The following is a 22,942-nucleotide window of genomic DNA, read 5'->3' as shown; positions in this document are numbered from 1 at the left end:
ACCTGAAGAAGAACACCCTGTCTGAACCAGCTGTGCTGGGTAATTTTGCTGACTGCCTTTACATCCGTTCCTTTTGCTACCAGTCGGGTCTGCAGAAATCGGAATAACTGTCTGATGAAAATAAGGGGTTAGATTTTACTCTCGGCTCTGGTCTTTCTCCACAGCTAAGTCTTGTCTATCAAGTTTTGTTTTGTTTTCCAAACAGACTTGCGTTGGTGTGTTGTAGCTGTGTGAGCCTCAGTGCTGTCAGTGGTTGGTTCTAGTGGTCAAGAGGTAAAGGGCTTTGGAGAGTCGAGATTCCTCTGAAGGTCAGTAGGGGATTCCTAGGGATAGTTTAGGGGTTTGTGCTTGGAGGGGATGGGGATTCTGGCCTTTATTCTCTTCTTTAATCTGGGTTCTGTTCATTGCCAAGAGAAGTCAAAGTTTATATACAGCTACCCAACTGATTTGGGGTAGAAACTGACACACGGCCATCACTGCTAGTCTTCCCTAGGAGTTGGGATATTCACAGTGCCATTTCTTCAAGGTACAGCATCCCAACTCATACAGGAGGAAGTATTTCTTGTATATAATAATCATGCAACCAGTCCCTCTTAGCAATCCCAAGAGACATCACGTTGCTGCTTGACACCGTGTCTATAATGTAGGATGGCCTACTGGTACTGAGGAGTAAAGAGGGGGATGTGACTTAGCAAAGGCTAAGCAAGAGAACCATCACAGGCTCTTAACCTTTCGTGTCCATGCCATACGGTATCTGGACGAATAAATAAAAGTGGTTTTGCTTTGGGATGTCTGGTACATGTTTTCAAAAGATAGTGTGGAGAATACTCTAATGATCACAAGAAGTTGCCTTGCCTCAGTACCAGGCAAAACTCTGGGAGAAGTCTAGGCTAAACATTGTATACAATTCATGTCAGTCCAAGAATATGACCCATAACTCCTAGCTGAAAATGTCAAGGTCAAGATTCTGAAAATCAAAGGCACCAAAAGATACACTTCAGGCTAACAAATCGCTCGGTGCAGTTTGTGACTGAGGCCCTTAAACACAGGCTTGACTGGGGCTGGAGAGTTGGTTTAGTGGTTAAGAGTACAGGCTGCTCTTCCAGGGAACTGGGGTTGGATTCCCAGCAACAATATGGTGGCTGACAACCACCTGTGATTCCAGTTTCTGGAGATCAAACTCCCTTTTCTGGCTTCCATAGGCACTTCATACGCATGATATACTGACATACATGCCAAACTCATACGCACAAAATTTTACCAAACAAGCGAAATATAAAATTAAAATAGGGTTTGTTTGTTTATTTATTTTTTTAGAATTATTTATTATATATGAGTACACTGTAGCTGTCTTCAGACATACCAGAAGAGGGCATCGGATCTCATTACAGATGGTTGTGAGCCACCATGTGGTTGCTGGGAATTGAACTCAGGACCTCTGGAAGAGCAGTCAGTGCTCTTAACCACTGAGCCATCTTTCCAGCCCTCTGTCTTGGCCTGCAGATCAGGATGTAGCTCTCAACTACTTCTCCAGCACCATGTCTGCCTGCTCTCTGCCATGCTTCCCACCGTGATGATAGTGGGCTCGCTCTCTGAAACTGGAAGCCGGCCCCCAGTTACATGCTTTCCTTTGTGAGAGTCGTCTCGGTAATGGAGTCTTTTCACAACAGAAGAGTGACTGAAACAGTGGGTAAATGTGCCTGCCACCAAGCTTGATGCCCCGAGTTCAGTCTCTGGGATCCACATTATGGTAGAAGGAGAGCCTCAAGTCCCTAAACATATCTTCTGACCTCCACATGTGCACATATGTGCCCCAAGCACCACACACACACACACACACACACACACACACACACACACTCTACATATATGTGTTCTTTTGTTTTAGAAGATGTCAAGGTTGGTGACATTAAGGTGACGAAGGTATTTGCAGGCACACTTGAGGTTCACATGCCTAGAGACAACTGCCCCACTGTTTATTAGTCCTTCCTGCCTATGCTTTAAAAGTCTCTCTCTCTCTCTCTCTCTCTCTCTCTCTCTCTCTCTCTCTCTCTCTCTCTCTGTAAATAACAAAGCAGCCAGTTTATCACCAGAGATTAGATTTCTGCACTGGAAGCAATAAAGCCTCACACCTTTAGAACCTATCAACTAAGGCATGGTAGTGCTGCCTGTCAATTCACCAGGCAGGGGGTGTGGCCTGGGTAGGCTCTGGCCTCCTCTGTTAAGAGCTGCATTTCTTGCATTACATGGCCACCAAGTCTGACTTGCAGTCTTTGACACGTTGACCACACACACTGCATGCAGATCTAGGGTTTCTCAGTTCAGGTCTGTGTCACGTCCCTGTCTGGACTGAGTCACTTCCTGGAAGGTGAGACACAAGGGTTACAGTGTCAAAGTTCTTTCTGATCCCCCTCACCCGGGGCCTCCTTCATTTCTACCCTGCTCTTTTCAGTTTTTGCTTTGCTGTGACCTTGCTGGGGGAGAGCGACCTTGGGATTTCTGCTTCTCCAGCCTTTCTTCAGCCCTCTATTGACAGAAACAGAAATGGTTAAGATGTAAACTTCCATAGCCAAGTGGGAGTTCTCTTTCCTTCTTCCTCTCCTACTTCCACAGACACTCCTTGATGTCTGCAGGGTGTCCGCTGCTGTTCAGAGCACACACATAACGCGGATCAACTTGCTTTCTGAAAATACCTGGGCAGTACGGAGAAGCAGATAAACGCACACCGTTCTTTTTTCTCTTCAACTGTTCTTAATAGGCAGCCTTGACTGTCCTGGAACTCACTATGTAGACCAGGCTGGCCTTGAACTTACAGAAATCAGCCTGGCTCTGCCTCTTGAGTGCTGGAATTAAATGACCACGACCCAGGTCATTTTGAACAGAAATCCAAGTATGGATTTGTTGAGGACACATGTTTCTCATCAGTGGATAATCTCCCAGCTTCAGCAGGATTAGAAGGATCAAGGTGGGTTTAGGAGTAGCCAGTACCTGACAGAGATGGAGAAGTCTCCTGGTGAACTCTGACTGGCCCTGATGACGAAGAATCCAATTTCCTTGCCCATGAGTAAGTTTTCTGCCTGATGTCGAGAGAGGCCTTCATGGAACCACCTATCGCAAGACAGGGCAAAAGAATTCTTGGAGACACATGATGGTGGCGCGGAGGGAGAAGGGACATGGAGAAGCGGTGACTCAAGGGAGGAGGCCAGGGACCCTGAGTCAGGGTTTGGGGCATGCATTCTAAAACCAAGCAATGGCAGCTAACTGCTTTCAGGGAAGCAATGGACCACTGCTCTTCTCTCTCTCTCTCTCTCTCTCTCTCTCTCTCTCTCTCTCTCTCTGTTCACGTCCTTCAAGAAGTTTCTCTCTAGCTTGGGAAACTTGAATCATGGAAGTTTGCTGCTGTACCCAAATGGGGGCCGTGTGGGACTGGCTCACAGTGGGGTGGAGCTACCTGTCAGCAGGGAAGGACTTCAGAGCAGAGAATGCATGGGGTAGAAAGGGCTGCTGCAGGCATGGGGGCTGGGGGCCAGGCCAGGATGGCAGACAAGGCCTGGGCACCCATTCCCTTCCCGAGATGTCAGTGGCCGGGCACTTTTCCCCAGGAACATTCGGGACGGTTCTAGCTCAGGGGTTAGGCTCTTTGGGCTAACACTGGAGTGTCCAGCAGAGACTGCCAAGTGTTTAGAAAATCTTACAAACACTTGGAGCTGAGCAAATTTAACAGCAACCTTTACAGCCAACTTCTTTAACTCTTTTTGTGAGTCATTCCCTGCCCTTCGAGGCTATCCACCTAAAAATATGAATCCAGGTCGGATGATTCTTTATGGAAGAAACAGAGATATAGAAGAGAAACTAAATTTCCCAGAGTGCATACAGTCAGGGAGAAAGTGACCGGAATGTTCCAAAAAGTCAAACGTACTGGGTTAGGCGAACAGTGGCTGCAGCTTTGACAGGAGAGCACAAACTCCTCTCTACTCCAGAATGGAGGTTTCTGTCATAGCTGGTAGAGGCTGAACCCTGTCACATTGCTTCTAGGTGGCTGCTCTAATTGCTGCCATAGAAAGGCTAATTAATGCTCAAGTCCCTTTAGGGCGAATGTGGGGGAGGCCTCTGTGCTTCATAGGATCTGAGGCCCCTGACTCTAGACTCAGATGACAGGAGGGACATTCTTTCTCCAGACCTGGGCCACAGCGGTAGGCTGGAGCCTGGGGTTTCTGGTGTCCCACACCTCTGTAGGGCTGAGCAGTTGATTGCCACATGGAGAGCACACACCAGTGACAGGAGTAGACAGGTGGTGTGTGCCACCGCAGCCATAGCTCCGAGGGAAGTTTATACCAGAGGCAACAGGCAGAGAGACCTTTGGAAAGGCAGAGGCTATGTTCTCTAACTAGAATAGAGTATGAGATTTTTGGTTGCTTTTTTTTTTTTTTTTTAAAGACTTCCAGAATTTTCCACACATTTTTTGTTGGACACAAGTGGCCAGGGTTCCAATCTTCCTTATTATTCCAAGGCTTATTTTTCACTTTATTTGACATCTTTTATTTATATTTTTGTTTGAATTAGTTAATTAATTACGTTGAAATAGTATATCTCTATACAATCCTGGATATCCTGAAACTCACTGTGTAGACCAGGCTGGCCTCAAACTCACAGAGATCTGGCTGCCTCTGCTTCCCAAATGTCTGGAATCAATGGTGTGCACCACCACACCCAACCTATTACTTTTGTTTTGGGGGGACAGGGCCTCACGTAGTCCTGACTGACTTTAAGTTTGTTATATGTTAGAGGCTGGCTTTGAACTTCTGATTCTATTTCCTCTAACCGCAGATGCTGGAATTAACCTTTTATTCCACCTTGGCTGGGTCTGGCGGCTTTTACTGACCACCTTTGAACACTCGGGACCATTTTCTTGATGCTAGGAAAATAGTGGTGAACAGAGCGGACAAGTGACTTGACTCTCAGGAAACTAACATTCTAGGTGGCCTGGGAGATGCACAATAACAACAAGATAATAAAAAATGGCACACCAGGGGATGGTGAGCCAGGAGAGAAAATGGAAACAAAATGGACAGGATGCTGGGGGTGGGAAGTCATTTAAAATGGTCAGGGGAGATGGTTTTGAAAGCGTGAGAACCTGAATTGTTATGGTCCCCAGTTCCCACATAAAAGCCTGCCATGGAGATGGGCGCCTTAACCAGCACCGGGGAGACCAACACGGGGGATTCTTGAGGCTCACTGGTTGGCGACAGAGACCAGTGAGAGATCCTGTCACAAAAGAGGTGGATGATATCTCTATAGGCATCCTCTGGCCTCCGCATATGGTATAATCATACACACCACCGGGGAAAAGGAAATGGTAATAAGAAAGGTTTACTGGAGACAACATGGGGGATGGGGTGGGAGGATGGGGGGAGCAGGGTAGCAAAGGAGCCTGAAGAGGAGAAGCCAGGGCACTGGAGGACCAAGGAGAGGAAGCCAGAAGAAGAGGCACTGTGGAGGTGACAGAGAATGTTCTAACGGGAAGACGGTCCCATGCTGCCAAGGTGGCTGAGAAAGTAAGGCTGTCTGTAGCTGGCTGGGACCTTCATGAGTCTGGGGGTTCCTCGAAGGATGGGTGCGTGTGCGGACGGAGTTGGTAATAGGGAAAGCAAACACCTTTGAGGGAGCGTAAGAGAAACTGGAAGGAGCTGGGAGCAACAGTTTTGTGGTTCTGTTTTTCATTTGGGTCTTTGGCCGAGGACAAGGTGACTACAGTGAACTGGTCATCTGAGTAGGTGGGAGTAGGGGTGGTGGGACTGGGGGTGTCTACAGCGGAGGCACCGGGCAGCTGCATCTGAATGTGGCAGCAGGGGGTGTTGGCCTGGTGGGAGTGGGCCTGAGGGTGGGGGAGGAGATCAAGGTGCTTCTCTTCCGGTGGTTTCCCTCGCCAGCCATACACCTGGGAGGAAGGTGGCAGAGCTGAGAGGTAGGTGGGAGACTGAGTGGCCTCAAGTGGCCGCCTGGTGGATGACAGCAGCGCTAAGGGCCCATGGGGGAGGGGGTTTGTCAGTGGTCAACCTGTTGGCTCAATGGTCTCTCCTGGGTCATGGAAGGTGACTGCTTGAGTCACCAATATTAACTATGATTTTCTTACAAAGCCTATACTCTTGGGGCTTGACCCTGGCTCTGAGACAAGATTAGATTTCAATCTAACACTTGTGGTCAATTCTTGAGACAAACACAGCCCAATCTGTGTTTCACTTCCTCTTTCTGGAGGGAATCCTCCCTTCCACCTCCCCCCCCCCCCCGGACTGGGGTGAGCAGGCCCATACAGTTTGGGTTCCCTGCTTAGGGTGGAAGGCAACATTAGGCAGTCAAGAACTTTGCGGGAATGGCTTTGACGAGTGATGTCCAACAGCGCCCCCTTTGGGATTCTAGGAGATCCTGCAACTGCATTCATTATAGGTGATGTTAACAAGCTTCCCTTCTCCCCGCCCCTCTCTCTATGTGTGTGTGTGTATATATATATATACATATATATATATATGTATATATATATATATATAATTAAATAGGCGATTCATGCACATGGTGTAAACTTCAGAAGGGAATGTGATGCCATGCAAATAAATCTTCCTCCCACCCTGGCCTTCCGCTGCGGGGTTCTGGAGGCTGGGGAGGGAGATCTCCAGAGGCAGCCATTTCTGACAGTTCCTTGGGTATGCATAGATAATTTTAGTGACGACTGAAAAAGTAAGGGGAGCATGTGTGGGTTGACCCATCTTGGCAGGCTGGAAATACTTACTCAGGAAACTTGATATCTATAAAATTCTTAGGCACATATCCTTCTTGGCTTCCAAGCTCCGCCTTGAGCCACTCCTCCTGGTTGCTTAGGATCTAGAAGGAAAAGAACAAAGAATTCTGATGAGAGGAGCTGCACTGAGCAGCAGGAAGGGGCGGCAGAGCCTCGAGGAAAATCAGCCTAAGGGATTGGATGGGACATCGGCCCTAGAGCTTAGTGGGAAGGAGGGTGGAGCATGGCTTGCTTCTCTAGAATTTGGCTTCTCTTTACATCATTATTTTTCCCCACTCATGTCACCCTATCAGAGCTCAGACCTGGTGCTCAGAGACTGCCCTGAATCCCTTCTTATAAGTTTAGTTCTTTACATGTCTTTATGTGTGTGCATTCATCTGTCTGTGCGTACAAGTGCGCCAGAGTGCGTCTGTGGAGGTCAGAGGACAACTTCTGGTAGTCTTCTCCTTTCACTTTGTGGGCACCAGGGATCAAAGGTATCTACTAGCTGTCTTGTCAGCCACCAATCTGTTAACTCATCCCTTATTATTTTTTTTTGAGAGAAGTCCGTATGTAGCCAAGCTGACCTGGAACTCACTATGAGGAATGGCTTTGAACTCTTGATCTTCCTGCTTCTACTTTCCAAGTGCTAGGGGTTATAGAGGTATAAAAACCATGTCTGACCAAAAAAACTATTAAAGCTTAGATATCCAAGTGAGACCAGCTTTCTAAACTATAATGCTTTATATTCTAGACTCCCGTTTTGAATTTTGAAAATGGTGGGGATGGAATTCAGGATACTTGGGATGACAGTTCCGGTATGTTCCGGTGTCTCATGCCTGTCATCTCATACTCAGGGAGGTGAGGCAGGAGGATTTCTGTCAGTTGGAGGCCTGCCTGAGCTGTGTGGTCACAATGAGAACTTGAGAGGGAGGGGTGCTCTCTACGGAGATTGCCCTGCCCTTTGTAAACAGCGTCAGATGATAAACCAAGGGTCTCTTCTGTTAATACAGGGACCTCTGTGACTGATACCCACATATGGTCACCTGCATCAGGCCACTCACATGGCCGTATTGATTTCAGAAAACAAACAAACAAACAAATGAGACAACCTTGAAAGTCTTTGCCATCCCCACTGAGAAAGTTTCCAGAGAATGTGGGCTTAGGCTAGAACAGGGAGTGTCTCTACCCAAGGATGGCAGCATAAGAGACTGGGAAACCTTTGATGGCAGCCATCAAGCCTCTGGAGTCACTATCCCACAGCCCCCTCCCCCTCCCCCCTACCCCCTCTCCTGGGCTTGAAGGAATATTAACTCTTTGCTATTGTTTCTCTCTTGTAGCTGAAAATGTTTCCATGGGTGGAGATGCTAGGGTGGAAGGAAGAGCAGAGGGAAGATGGGAAAGACAGCAGGGAGACCTCCCCAGGCAGCCAGATGAGCTAATTGGTCCAACTGTGATGACCCAAGACTACTGATAAAAAGGTTTTTAAGTCAGGAAATAACAGTAAGAATGAGAGTTGAGGAGGGGCTTGGAAGAGGAGCTGGGGGTGAAGTAAAACCAGGGGAAGGACAGAGGGAGATGGGTGTAGCCCACCCGGTAAGGGACAATGGGGTCTGAGCTAAGAAGAGGCAAAGACCTGTTTTGGAGGATTCGAGGAAGTAAATGCCGGCAGGATTTTGTAACCATTTAGGGGAGCTGAGAGAGAAGGGGATTCTGGGAAAACTTTGGGTTTCTAGCTTAGGAGACTGAGTGGGTGGTGATGTCTCTTCTGAAATAGAGAGGAGCAGGAGCAGGAGGGACCCGTGGGTTTCAGCTTGTAGCGGGTGAATTCCGGCTGTACTTCTTCAACCGAGAAGAAACACTCAGTGAGCGGTGGGCGCTGTGGATGTATGTGTTGGACGTAGGAAAGAGCTGGGGGCTGGGGACTGGGGTTTCCAAGACTCAGCCAGGAAGGGTAGGTGTGGAAGTCCTGACTTCCTTGGATTTCTCTCTTCCACATCAAGAGCTAATGCTGGAGAAACCCATCCCTCCCTCCCTCCCTCTCTCCTTCCCTTCCTTCCTCCCACAGGGTTTCAGCCACCAAATCCTGAGGCAGCCGAGGGTGGTCGGGAGTTTCTGATCTTCCCGCCTCATGTTCTGAGCGCTGAGGTTACAGGCAAACAACGCCACATCTGTTTTATGCTGTGTTGGGAAAAGTCTCCAGGGCTCTCCACATACCCCGTGAGCTCTCTGCTCCCTGAACTTTATCCCCAGCCCTAGACTCCACATTTTAATTTCTCTCTTGAGATAGGGCCTCATGATGTAGTCCTGGCTGCCCTAGAACTCACAATGTAGACCAGGTTGGCCTTGAACTCACAGAGATCAGCTTGCCTTTGCCTCTCTAGTGCTGGGGTTAAAACAGGGGCGCCATTGCCTCCAAGATCACTGCTGAGGTGGAAGAAAAGAGCCATCAGGTTTGGAACAGGAAAACCTGGTTTCTAGCTTGAACTCTGTCACTAGCTGTGTGACACAGGACAAATCAATTAGCCATCTGAAATGCAGCAGCTCACTCGAGCCTTACAGAGCTTGGGTGAGGACAGGTTGAGCTCTGGCTTGTGTTTTTTCCTTTGAGACAGGGCTTCTCTATGTAGCCCTGGCTGCCCTGGAACTTGCTCTGTAGACCAGGCTGGCCTCCAACTCAGATCTGCCTGTGTCTGCCTCCCAGTTGCTGGGATTAACTAAGCTGGCAAAACATTCATACACACACACACACACACACACACACACACACACACACACACACACACACACACACACACGTATGTGTATACATGTATGTATGTATATATACTCACACATATATACATACATATGTGTGTATATATATACATCATATGTATATACATCGTATGAATATATGTATACACACATACATACATACACACACACATATATATGTTTAGTTATCTTTATGAGGGAGGACTCCAGTTTTTTTTTTTTTTTTTTTTTCGGAGCTGGGGACCGAACCCAGGGCCTTGCGGTTGCTAGGCAAGCGCTCTACCACTGAGCCAAATCCCCAACCCCGAGGACTCCAGTTCTAATGGACATAGAAGGGCTTGTAATTCTTGCAAGCATTGTTCATAAATGTTTGGGCTGTGATCATTCGTTTCTGAAGCAGTTAAAGCACGTCCCATATTTGAGCTCAAGAATTGCTGAGAACAGAAAACTTTCCAACATCAAATGTGTCTCTCAGCTTTGCTGAGGATGGGTGTGGGTCTGTGTGTGCTGAGGGAGTGAGGGGGCGGGGAGGCACAAACTAGGTCAAGGGAAGGCGAGGAAACTCAGCAGTGGCATCTCGTATCCACTGAAAAAGCACAAGAACGTTCCCCTCCATGCGCTGCTCTGGGAATTGACAGCTTTGGAATTAGTTTCTCCTGTCACAATCAACCCTGGGGGAGGTGGGGGTTGGCCAGGGTAACCAACATCAAATCCTAATGGAGCAGAGGTGAGGGGGAAAGAGGCCGCCGTTCGGAAATTGGCTTATCACAGTACGAATCACACGCTGTAGCTTGCTCTCTGACCGGAAACCAGCCACAATCCAAGTAATCATGGCTAGCACTCATCCACCTCCTGTAGAAACTAAAGATTGTCCGGGGCTGCCAGCCATTTGTCTCTACCGCCTGGGGCTTGATCTGCCTGAGACCGTGTTTCCAGAGAGGTGAATTTACAGGCCTTTTTATGGTGTAGAGAGGGTTTTTTTTTTTTTTTTAATCTCTCATTTTCTGCAGAGAAAAATGGTTTATTTTTTTTCTTTTGAGGGGTGGTGACTTCCTCCTGCCGTGTGGGCCCTGAGCCCCAAAGCTTCCTGTTCTCATCTCTTCGAATCAGTTCCCTTATCTCTTTGTATCCCTCATGGAAGCCCGGGCAAAGAGTGCGGCCCAAACACATGAAGTTCTACACTTAAATCGCTGTGTTGTCGTTCTTAAGATGTTCCCTAGGAGAATAATTTTCTGGGTTACATGGCCTGAGAATAGGCTAGGTATGGGAAGAGAAAGGCTGGCGTATGTCTGGGAAAGGATGGAAGATTGGACGGAAGGGCAGCTCTTGGAGGCACGTTGGAAAGCCAGAGCATCAAGGAGGTTAATTGTGTGGGATTAAGTCAGTGCTTTTAGGCCTCCCTTAGTAGGAAGAAATGGGGTCGGCTTGGACACATTATAGAAACAGGTAGGAACAAATTGGGTCAAAAGCCGTTTCCCAGAGCTGCAGGCAGATCCCAATGTAGATTTGTGCCCTGTGTAGCCACAGGTACAAACTCGAGGAGTGTGATCCCCAATGTCCTTTCCAAGTGTTTATTTCCCTGGAGAATAAGGAGCAAGCCGCTTGGCAGAGGTTCCTCATCCACCATCTTGTCTGCTATCCCGTGTGGGTCAGCATCTAGTAAGCGCCTGCTGTTTTAGCTGGGAAGGCAGAGAAGGGGCAGGAGAGAATAGCCGGTAAGCTAGCCAAACATGTCTTTGTACTTCTCTAATGAAAAAAAGTCTGCTTAATCGTTCGAGCTGAAGGCCAATCAACCTGAGCACCTCCAAGTGACTTTCTAGGGCACTCAAGAGCTGTCCTTGAAATGGTCTGCAGCGGTCCCTGGGCGTGTTTTCTCAGGCTAGCGATGACTGACATGATCACTAATGGCCACCATTCAGACATGAGAGCTCTAGCGCGGGCTCTCTGTGGTTTGCTCTTTAACCACTATGGCTGCAAATGTGCAGAACTGGAAAAGGTGGACCAAGTTGGCTTGCTGATAGGAGTCTAAGTGGCCACATAAATGGCCGTTCCCCAGGTCAGGGCATATGTACTGGGTCCCTGTTTGGGGACGTGGCTTGTGGTAGATGCTGGGAAGGTACAGTCTCTCTGCTCTCAGGGAATTTCTCAATGGAAGAACAAACCACCATTCATTCATTCATTCATTCATTCATTCATTCACTCACTCACTCATCTAACATTGTTTCGAAGTAACTTTCTGCTCCTAGAGATGCTGAAGTATGTGTAACCCTCTTCCCTACAAAACTTTGGCCAGTGGGGTAGCCAACAGGCAAACGGGCAGTTAAGATCACATGTGGTAAGGAACTGTGGTAGTGACAGATGGCCCTGGAAGTACAGCTTGTCTGAGGCAATATTGTAAGTGTGAGACCCTAGGAAATATAACGAAGAAGGTTTAGTTTTGCTTGGAACATGGGGAGTAAGGAAGGGAGAGGATCAGGAAAGGTGGGGGGGGTGTCTCTAGAAAGATGGTTGAATTCAAAAGGACACTTGGAGGAAGAGGGAGGGGAGGGCTGAGATAAGATGATGCATACCACAGAGGGGAGCAAGGACAGTGTCCTCAAAGATGTGTGCTGTGTGTACGTGTGCACCCACGGGCCTGCCTGTGAGACTGGATAGTAGGTTAGATCTCAACAAGTTGGTAATGGCAGTCATGAAGTGCTTTTGAGCAAGGAAATGATCTGATCTGCTTTGTCTTCGGAAAGAGTCCTTCTGGCACCAGTGTGTAAGAATGATCGAGGGAGGAAGAGACAGGAGATGACGACATCAGATGACGGTTGGCCAGTTACCCGAGAGGCCGAGAGAGCAGGAAGGTATGCAGTCGTGATAATATGACCACTGCTTGCTCAGTATCTGCTTTGGACCAGGGCCATTCCCTTTCATTCCTTTCCTAGACTCTGCAGGAGAGGTCATCCTTTCGCAGAGGCCAATACTGATGCTCAGAGCGGTGGTGCCTAGGCCCTGGCTACATAGCTCACAGGTTGGGAACTGAATCCGTATTCACGGGGTTACAAGCCTGTGTTCCTTTGTTCCAGCTTCGCACTTTTTCTTTTTCTAATGGAGAAGGACTTCCCTTGGGGGACTTAGGGAAAGAAATGTATTTAGAACAGAAATAGTACACAGGGAACAGAGAGAGCTCCACGCAGGCCCTGGCTCAGTCACTGTCTACCTGTGTGATTTTGACAGGTTGTTTAATTCCTCAGCCTCCCCGTTTCACATTGATGGACGGAGAAAGTGCTCCCAACTCCCTAGGTTTGCTGGGATGCCACGATAGTACACACATCCCCTGTGCCAGCCCAGGCTTGCAACAGAAACTCAGCTGGCAGCAGTCCCGAGGATTTGGCAAGAGAGGTGTGTGGTGACTGGACTTTGATGCTACTTTGATTACCGACAGAGGAATGACTTGGGTGGAAGTTGTGTTGGGTGGGTCTAGGGGGTCGTGTGAACCCGATGGTAGGAGCTACAGTCTATGACGTAACGTCCGGCAGACAACTGGTTCTGGGGTTCAAGGAAGAGGTTAGTGGGGGAGCAAGGTACAGAGTGGGGCACCTTTAGAATAGAGTCAGAGAAGGGGGTGAGGTGGTTCTCAGCAAGAAGGAGAATCAGAAGGGCACGGACAGAGCTTCAGGGAAGTAAATATATCAGATTAGAGAGAGGACAGGAACACTCACAAACAAGACCTGTAGGAGAGAAGAGGGGAGGAGAGAAGAGAGGAGGAAAGGGAGGGGAGGAGAGGGGAAAGAGAACAGGATAGGAGTGCCATCGAGTAAGGGGAAAGAGCCCCGGAGAGGGGTGGCCAATAGAGTCTCTGATTTGTCTTCTAGAAAAGTCCTTCTGGGAAAAAAAAAGAAAGAAAAAAGAAAAAAGAAAGAAAGAAAGAAAAGTCCTTCTGGGACTAATGTGTGGAATGATTGTAGAAGGAAGAGACTGGAGGCAACAACTTCAAGGAGCTGTCAGCTAGTCATCTGAGAGGCCAAGAAAACAGGAAGGCACATGGGTGTCTTGGTAGAACATTCAAGGTCATAAAGGAGGTTGCAGCACGTGCTGGGTAGTTTTTGTTAACTTGACACAAACTAGAGTCATCTAGGAAGAGGGGTGGGGATGTAAAATTGAAATCACATTGGCCCATAGGCAAGTCTGTGAGACATTTTCTTAATAATTGATGCGGGAAGGCCCAGCCCACTGTGGGCGGTACCATTCCCTAGGCAGGCGAGTTATATAACAAAGGTAGCTGAGTAAGTCAAGAGTCTGAAAGCAGTGAAAGCAGCAAAAGCAGCTTTCCTCCTCCTCCATAGTCTTCTGTTTCAGTTCCTGCTTTCAGGTTCCTGCCTTGAGTTCCTGCCCCAACTTCCCTCAGTGAAAGTGCAAGTGTAGGATGTGCAAGTGTACTTCAAACAAAATCCTCCCCTCCCCAAGTTGCTTTTAGACAGGTTTATCCTGGCAACAGGAAACAACCAGGACACAAAAATAAAAGCAGACTTCAAAGGGCCATGGAGCCAAGAGGAGAAGTGGAGGGCACCCAGCACAGAGAACTGTTTCCTTTTTAGCAAAAGGGACAGGAAAATCAATAGGGAGCCAGCCTGGGGAACAGAGCCGAGGAAACGCTCATTTGCTTGTTTTTCCTCTTGCTCTTCTGGCTAACAGAAGATAACAGGGGAGCTTAAGCAAGGCATTAGGTCTGTGTATGATGAATATGGCGGCAGGAGCTAGGCTGAGCAGTGGGCGCTTCTATGTACTAGTATCTGAATGGTCACAGTGCCCCACAGAGGAGGGAGGAGAGACTTACCATCACATGACAAGGGTCTCTGTGACCTCAGTAAGGATCTGAAGATGCAAAGGACACATTTTCCTCAATCAGTAGCCTAACTTACTTGAACTTATAAGACTTCAAACTTGGGATCAACCACAGCCTAAGATCTTTCAAGCTGAAAGCAGTTAGAAAGTTATACACTAAGTGTGTGTGTGTGTGTGTGTGTGTGTGTGTGTGTGTGTGTGTTAGTTAAGTGACAAATGAAGTCATTCATTCTGTTCTACATGCCTGTGCTCTGTGGCTACTAACCAGGTTGCCCTCTGACACTTCAGCAAGGGCCTTTGTATAGCCCACAATTCTCCGTGGCAAGACACAATAGTGGCCTTGCTGATTCAGACCTGTGAGGGGACTACCTGGACGACTGAGGACAAGAGATGAGGAATGCTCTTGGAGGGTGCCCTGAGGTCAGACAGGTGTACCACATAGTCCTGCGTATCCTGTGGACAGGCGTTTATATTCCTTGGCAAATCACAAGGGCTAACTTTTGGAGTATGTGGATGGACACCCGGAATGTGGAAGAAGTCCAAGGCCACTTTGGCTCTGCAAGTGGGACCCGGAAACAAGTTTTAAGGAGCCTCTTAGTGACTGGGTATGCATAGCTTCCATCGAGCCACCTCAGGTCTGTTGCCTCTCTCTGGCTACCTCCACCTGCACCTTTTTCCTTTGAAGCCTGGCCTTGCATTGCTTTGAGTTTTCTGTTTCTTGATGTTCCCACTGCCACACTTTCACACGGCCTACCCTTCAAGGTAGAATCCCATGTTCCCCAGCCCTGCTCCTGAGCACTGAGCTGAGAACATCTACCATGGCCTGTCAGGGGCGTGTGCTGCTCACTTCACGACACGGGTGGGAGAAGGAGGGTGACTTACACCAACTCTGAGTTTCTGTCACCCAACCTGGTGTCTAGCACACAGGTGCCCAGAAGGAACGATTTGGAGGGATGTGGACTTCTCTTTAATGGAACTGAAGTGGGCAAGGCTTCTTTAAGGATGGCACCTCTGAGGCTGGCAGAGGATTCAGGCAGTAAATAGCCCACCATTCAAGGTCTTGAATTCATAGCCCACCATGCAAGCATAGGTCTGTAATTCAGATCTCTGGGTGTGGAGGCGTGTCTCTATGATCCCAGCACAGGGGAGATAGAGGCAGGTGGATCAGTGGAGCTCATGGGTCAGCCTGCCTAAATCAAACAGGTGAGCTGCAGGTTCGGCGAGAGATCCTGCTTCAAAAATTGAAGGTGGAAAACAAAGGTGGAAGATGTTATGAGATATAATGCGGTGAGGGGCTGCAAAGGCGGGCTCCTACCGAGGTGTGCCCCTGAGTAATTACACCATGCAACAGATCTGATATAAAAGGGGCTTGCTAGGGGGAAGGGAGAGCATTGAGGACCCCAGGGAAGGAGTAAAGGCAGCAAACAAGCCATGAGGGTGGGAGACTAGGTGGGGTGGAGGGCAGAGAGGGAGAGAAAGGAGGAGAGAGAATACCCAGGACAGAAAGTGAGCTGGGGTGAGGGGCGGTCATTTTATAAACGGCACGCACTTGGCACACCTGGTGGCAGCCAGCAGGTAATGGCAGTAGTTGGCTAAGCTGTTGCTAGGTCTCTGAGAGGAGCCTAGTGGAAGACACCTGATATAAACTTCTGGACTCTACACTTATGGGCACACATGTACAGAGGCATGCATACACATGTGCACAAGTACACGTATGCATGTGCATGCACATCTTCGTACACACTTGTATGCACACACACATACAAGCACACACACACACACACACACACACACACATGCACATATACATGATGACTCTTGTTTGTCCCACTGGGGAGCTCTCATGATGAGGGATGTAATACTGTGTCCTCCCTATAGCAAAGGCCTGTTCCTCTGTATGCCTTCCAGGCACTACTAATGGGATAAAGGCTTGGCACTGGCCAAAAGCTGTAGTGTTTTTATACACATAGGTCGTCAGTAGATTACCCAAGAAAAACTTTGGTGCTCCCCCCATCCCCCCGTTTTGTTTTGAAATAGGGTCTCATGTAACCTAGACTGACCTCAAACTCACCATGTAGCCAAAGCTGGCTTGGACTCCTGATCCTTCTGCCTCTACCTCCTGAGTGCTAGGGCTGTGGGCATGTGCCCACATCTGGTTTTTGGGAGAAAAAAAAAAAAAGAAGTCTGCACACTTTTTTCAGCAACAGAGGCGTAGGTTGCTAGGTGGCCTTGATGACCAGGCTCAGGGACCCTCAGCCCCTCACTGCTCCCCTGGGACCCGATGTCACCTACCTTCAGAATATCTCCAGTGTGAAAGCTCAATTCGTCCTCACCCGAGGCCATGAAATCGAACTTGGCAATAGCTTCCATGTCTTGACGAGAAGCTGGAAGAAAAACAATGTGGTCATTGTGTCTTTCCACCAGGGACGGGCTGCAGAGCAGATGGTGCTGCCTGGCAGGCTCAGCAGTGGGCAGGAGGGTGGCCCAGTGGATGTCTGCAGGCTGGAGAGCTAGGCTCAGGCGGTCGAGAAGGCAGTGCAAGGCCGGAGCTCATGTTTGCAACAAGAGCTGCTGCAGCCTTCCAGATCTGGTTCCCAAAATCATTCTCTAGATACCAGAAATAGGAAATACAGCCAGTGACAGCCCAGCCCCTCTCCCTCCAACTCCCTTGCCCCGCCAGCCCCTGGCCTGTCACTGCTTCTGGGGCCATCTCTGTTTGTCACTGATAAGGACAGAAGGCTTGCTATCAACTGGAACTTGAGGCCCAGGGGGCTAGAAAAGACTGCTCAGTAAACACTGTCCCGGGGCTGTCCCTCAGGAGTTATATTTAACCAGGCAGTGTTAATTAGACAGATGCCATTTTCCCTTTTACATCTGAATCATTTAGGAGAATTAGACAGTATTGGCCAATGGGGAACTCGGCATCCTTCTGCCCAGTTTGACAGTAGGAAAGCATTTTCGTTTTTTTTGAGCTGGGAAACATAGTTGGTCCGATAGCTTATTGTAACGTCCTGATATAAGCCCAGGTACATTTCAGAAATTTCAGTTTAGACAGTTCTGAATCAAATTAACCTGTCTTGCAGTAACCCCCGTGTACTACTGATCACTTACTTTGTCTATCCGGCTAAATATGAAAAAAGTTCAAATTCAAGGAACTGAGTGGAAGTGGTGTGCGTGTGTGTATGTGTGTGTCTGCATGTGTAGTGTGTGTGTGTGTGTGTGTGTGTGTGTGTGTGTGTATGGCTGTATGATATCAGTCAAGTAATTAAACCTTTGAGAGTTTCAGTCTCCTCATCTTTGGAATGGGCATCTTAATATCCAGTGGATCAAGTTGTGAAATGGAGTCAGATAATAGTCGTGAATACTGCGTAGAGTAGGGCTGGAGAGTATTTGTGTTTTAAGATAGTTTTATGGGCTGAAGAGGTAGTTCTATTGATGGGGTGCTTGTCTAGCGTGCATGAGGAATTCAATATCCAGCACCACACAAACCAGCATGACAGCACACCCCTGTAATCCCGGCACTCAGGAGGTAGAGGCCAGAGGGTAAGAAGTTCAGGGTCGGGGCTGGGGATTTAGCTCAGTGGTAGAGCGCTTGCCTAGGAAGCGCAAGGCCCTGGGTTCGGTCCCCAGCTCCGAAAAAAAAGAACCAAAAAAAAAAAAAAAAAGTTCAGGGTCATCCTTCACTACATAGTGAGTTGGAGGCCAGCCTGGGCTACATGGCATCCTGTATCAAGATAATAATGACGGTCCTAATTTTATGGGATAAATCTCTCCCCAGCAGAGGCAGCCCGAAGCAGAGAAGACGATGTTGCCCATCTAAGCTGTTCCCCCTCACTGTGGCATTTAATCAGCAGGACTGTCACATCCTCTGATCCTCTCCTGAAACAGCTTACTGCTTACTGTCAGGGCTGTGTCTGGAAACTTAGGGTTCAGCGCTTAGGTTTTTACAAAATTTCGCTAATTCTCAACCCCTTTGGGTGGGTTAGTAAGTTAACCCTTGGACATAGTGGGCTCTCAGTGATCAGGAAACTGTGGATGCAGATAGTTTCCTCTGGAACTTCTATCCCTCTCAGCAAGATCCGGGGAAGGCAGCAGCAATAGGTGGCAGGGTGCAGCTGGAAGCTCTTGGCGGATTAGAGCCGACTCACTCAGGATGAAAGCAGGGCGATATCAAGGGGCTCAGGATGCTGACTTCCTGCATTTGCTTTGTTTCCCCGAAAGGCGGATGTGTGAGGTGACCATTACCAATCTCCAAAGGCAATGAGTAAAGCATCACTCAGGAGTCAAATAAAATGCCGTCCGTTGCTGACTCCGTGTCTCCCTTTAGTCACAACTTATCTCCACGTAGTGGCAACGCAGATACGCTCTTTTTTGTACGCTTTCATCAAGATCTGTCCATCTGAGGCAAATTAACTCGTTGGTTGACCCACGGAGCAGGGAGGAATACTCTGCCCTTCTTCCTTAAGGCTAATGCTTTTGCTGAATGGACTCGCCCCATTCTGCTGCCACTCTGGAACCTTTCCTAATTAAAGCCTTGTCTCTGGTTCACAGGGAGACATGACTTCCGGGGGTCACCATCATGGTATCCACAGTAGACGCTTTTGGTCACCTCGAGGGATCAGGTGTCGGTCCTGAAAACCATGATCCCATTTCCACGCAAATTTACCTTAATAAGCGAGGTGAGAACAAGGGGAGGCAAATGCTAAGTGTATTTAAAAGTCACACAAAGTGGAGAGGAGAAAAGCTGTGAGCTCTAGGTGTGACCTTGAGCTTGGGAGGCTCAAGCCTGAGTGCTTGGCTCCCGGCAGCTGTAAATCACTTGGGTGAGAAGGCCCAGGCTGAGGTAAAATTGCTACAGAATAGTGTCACTTTTCTGTCTTCCCCCAGGGAAGGTTGGCAGTGTGGCAGAGCAGAGGTATGGACGTATCACACAGCCCCTCAGCTTGTAATATTAATCCTGGCTCTGAAAACCCAATTAAACAAGCCTTCTCTTCCTGAGATCCACTCCCATTTCCGTTTGTGAAATAAAATCTGTTTGGCTGTGGTTTTATGGGAGAGAAATATTCAAGGTGGGGGAGGGCGGTTTGGTGAGGTCACAGGGCTCTGCGTTCCCTCCCGTCCCTGTCACCTTCGGTTTGGCTGTTAAAAGGCATGGACCTTTTCTAGTTCTTGGTTCTTGTATATTCATTAGTGTTGATTTGGAAAAGTTTAACAAGGACCGCTAGGGAAGAGGGAAATTGAACTATCGATACAGTTTATTCGGTAAATATTGATTGGTTTTTATTTATTTATTTTCTGTAATAGTCTGCACCTGTCACCACTACATTTTACATCTGGGAAGCAAGTTTCTATATTTATATAGAGATGACTAAATTTCAAAAAAAAAAAAGGTAGTAATGGTGAAAGGAATGAGGGGAGAAGGCAGGAAAGAAGGTGGGGAGAGCGCAGCCTGGATTCAAAAGTGTCTTCACGATGTTCTCTGTAATTTCAGCACTCCTGACCTCTGGGATAGATGAAGAGAGATACCCCTTTCCAGAGTTCTCCATCCTCACAGATGGACTCAATGCAGGTTCCCTGCCAGGGACTGGCTTTAGAAATGGCTGAAATGCCACCTGCCACACAGCGTGAGAAGCTGCAGCCTCCAGCGGCAGCCAGCCGCCTCCAGCAGCCTCCCCCCAAGCCCTACCCCACAGATGATGCCATTTGTGGGGCTCTAATGCCAGCCAGCTTCCCTCCTGCCTTTTGTAGCTCTCTCACGCATTCTCCATTAGCAGCCCTGAGACACAGATCAGCCTCCCGGCAGGGTGACACCACACAGAAATACCTGGGCTGATCATCTCTGCCCTTGAATTTCCTTGTAAGCTGCTTTTACTAGGGATGGGGGCGGGGGGGGGATCACCCTGGAAAATATTCAACTGATATACAAGGAATTGTTTATCTACTTTTAGAACCTCATCGCCACAAAAGGCACGAGGCAGTTCTTCAACACGGCTCCACTTAGAAGCCACGTTAAATAGATTTGTTTGAAGAACTAGTTTTCATCAAAATGGTACCAGGCTAAGAAACTTCTTGAACAATTTCAGCTCCTCCTAAGTTGGCTATGAATAGCCAGGGCTTCCATTTTATGTCTCTCTTAAAAGGAGCAATTGCATAACAGCACATAGCTAAGTGAGACTCAGGCTCGGGACCCAACTGAAGAGGAAGCCGGGTCCTAAATTGAATCAGCCAGACCACTTCCTATTTTGCTGGGGACAGCTCTAATTTGAATGCGTGCCCCAGTTTGGGTTATAATTCAGACAGCAGAATGTCTTGCAATGAGAGAGAGAGAGAGAGAGAGAGAGAGAGAGAGAGAGAGAGAGAGAGAGCGCTTTTTATGAATGCTGCTGACCACACATTTATCAGAACATTAGCCACAATGTGATCTTTGTTAGTTTATTTACGTAGGATACAAAGAGAACAGTGATGAGTTTACCGTTTCTGAACTTTGGGGTTTGGGGGGCAAAGAAGAGCTAGAACAATTCAGTAAATATTGATTGGTTTTTATTAATCTGTCTTCTGTAATAGTCTGTACCTGTCACCTATCGGGGTGAAATTATACCCCGAATGCTTCATGATGCAGACACTTGGAGGCTCCAGCCTTTATACTGTTATTATTATGCCGAGATGGGGTCACCTGAAGTATTGCTTTGTCAATCAGACTGGCCTGGAACACCTAGGCTCAAGCAGTGCTCCTGCCTCAGCCCTCTAAAGGCTGGGTGCAAGCAGGTGAAGCCCCTCTTGCAGACAGTCACTCAATTACTGTTCAGAAGTAGGAAACTTTATGCTGCTAAGTCCCACTGAACACAATGGGAAGGTTCTTGGAAAGTTATTCTGAATAGACTGTAAATGGCATCGTATTAGCATGTATTATAGAGACTCTACACTACAAAGGAGCCCTGCGGTGAAGCCCTTACGAAGTGAAAAGGAAACTTTGTTATGCAAATACCTACCTTTTAATTGATCCATTTTAAAGTCTGAGCTTGTAGGCATTAAATCGTAAAAGGAACACACCTGTGTATCACCTCTAGCTTCCCCACGCTGGGGGCCAAGTAAACATTACCTCGCCGTCTCGCTCAGCTCTGAAGGTGCTTTTACAAAGCTACTGATAGAGACGGAACGTTCTACCTTGGAGTGTTTTTCAGGAAAGGGCCTGTAGTAAATACCTTTGGCTTTGGGGGTGGTATGGTCTCTGTTATGTACTGTGGTGGCCTCTAGGTCAGCCACAGATGAATGGGTATGGTTGGGTTCCAGTCATAGTTTATCGGTGAACATTGGCATTCATTTCTTCTTGGGTTTGAATAAGGTCTCGTTGTATCCCAGGCTGATCTCCAACTGGCTTAGGTAGACTAAGGTGTCCTTGAACTCTTGGCTTCCCGTGCCCTGCTGAACTTATAGTCAAGCACTACCACAGTAGGGTTAGCAGTAGACTTCTTTTTTTTTTTTTTGGTTCTTTTTTTTCCCGGAGCTGGGGACCGAACCCAGGGCCTTGCGCTTCCTAGGTAAGCGCTCTACCACTGAGCTAAATCCCCAGCCCCAGCAGTAGACTTCTTAAAGGGAGAGGTGATAGCTAGTGGAGTAAGGGTTAGGAGTTCAGAGACATGAACTGGAATCTTTAATAGGCTGCCTGCTTCCTGGCTGTTGTGTTATCTCTTCCACAAAACTGTAAGAACCACAGGTCCTTTGCGTGTAGCCCGTAACCAAGATGTATGCAGTAGCCGTGTGTGTTATTCTTAGAGTCACAACCCCCAGGCCGTGCTTAGTAGATATTTCATAAGTGTTTGTTGCATTCATAAAGGTGTAATTAATAACGTACCACCAGAGTGACATTTCATTCCATCAGGGGAAGGGACCTGGGCACCTAAGTTTACAAGGAACAGTTATTTTCCTACTCCAAGGTGCCATGACTAACACAGCAAATTCAGCCAGAGACAGTGAAGCACACACCAGCTTTAAGAAATCTGCCTCATTTAATCCAATAGAGGGCAATGGTGCACCCTAAACTGTGGTTTGCACCTTGTAACTTTTCTTTTTCCTCCTTCCCCTCTGAGGCCTTATAATCTTTACCTAGGCAGGTTTGGTGACTGTCCCCATGCTCCCTTGTGAGTTGTTAGGCTTATAAACCGTCTCAGAGTCTAGCACCTAGGAAACTCAACCTTGCTTGGATGGCAGAGAATTAGACACAACCTTCTCTCACACACTTTCGGGGGTTTAAATTCCTTCTGAATACCATGGGAAGATAGTTCCTTTCATCTCAGGGTTCTGTCCTTTTTTTTTTCTCCTGCCCTTCAGAAACAGCATCTCACTTTGTAGCCTGAGCTGGCCTCATATTTGCAAAATCCTCCTGCGGTAGCCTCCAGAATACTGGGATTCCAGGTGCATGCTAGCATGCCTGACTTTTGGATTATATATTAATGATTTTGTGTTAAAATCTACATTGTGTCGCTTCCTTCTTCCTTCCTTCCTTCCTTCCTCCCTTCCTCCCCCTCCCTTCCTTTCTTCCTTCCTTGTCTGCGTGGTTTACATATGTGCGTGCATTCATAGATA

The 22,942-nt window shown here is 47.9% G+C and overlaps 1 protein-coding gene across 1 annotated transcript in view; it reads right to left on the bottom strand.

The window, feature by feature from the left end:
• The window catches only part of Grap2 (GRB2-related adaptor protein 2), a 73,718-nt gene that overhangs the window by 6,446 nt on the left and 44,330 nt on the right, over nt 1-22,942 (bottom strand). Inside the window, exons 2-4 of the mRNA NM_001034944.1 lie at nt 16,652-16,743; nt 6,785-6,876; nt 2,989-3,108 (exon numbers count right to left, since the gene is read on the bottom strand). Of these exons, the coding sequence (NP_001030116.1) occupies nt 2,989-3,108; nt 6,785-6,876; nt 16,652-16,729 (290 nt within the window). The 5' untranslated portion in view covers nt 16,730-16,743. The remainder of the gene's footprint in view (nt 1-2,988; nt 3,109-6,784; nt 6,877-16,651; nt 16,744-22,942) is intronic.

Source organism: Rattus norvegicus, chromosome 7 (genome assembly GCF_036323735.1).
Source record: "Rattus norvegicus strain BN/NHsdMcwi chromosome 7, GRCr8, whole genome shotgun sequence".
NCBI lineage: Eukaryota > Metazoa > Chordata > Mammalia > Rodentia > Muridae > Rattus > Rattus norvegicus.
The sequence above is the reverse complement of the archived record's forward strand: the minus strand, read 5'-3'. Positions and strand labels throughout refer to the sequence as shown.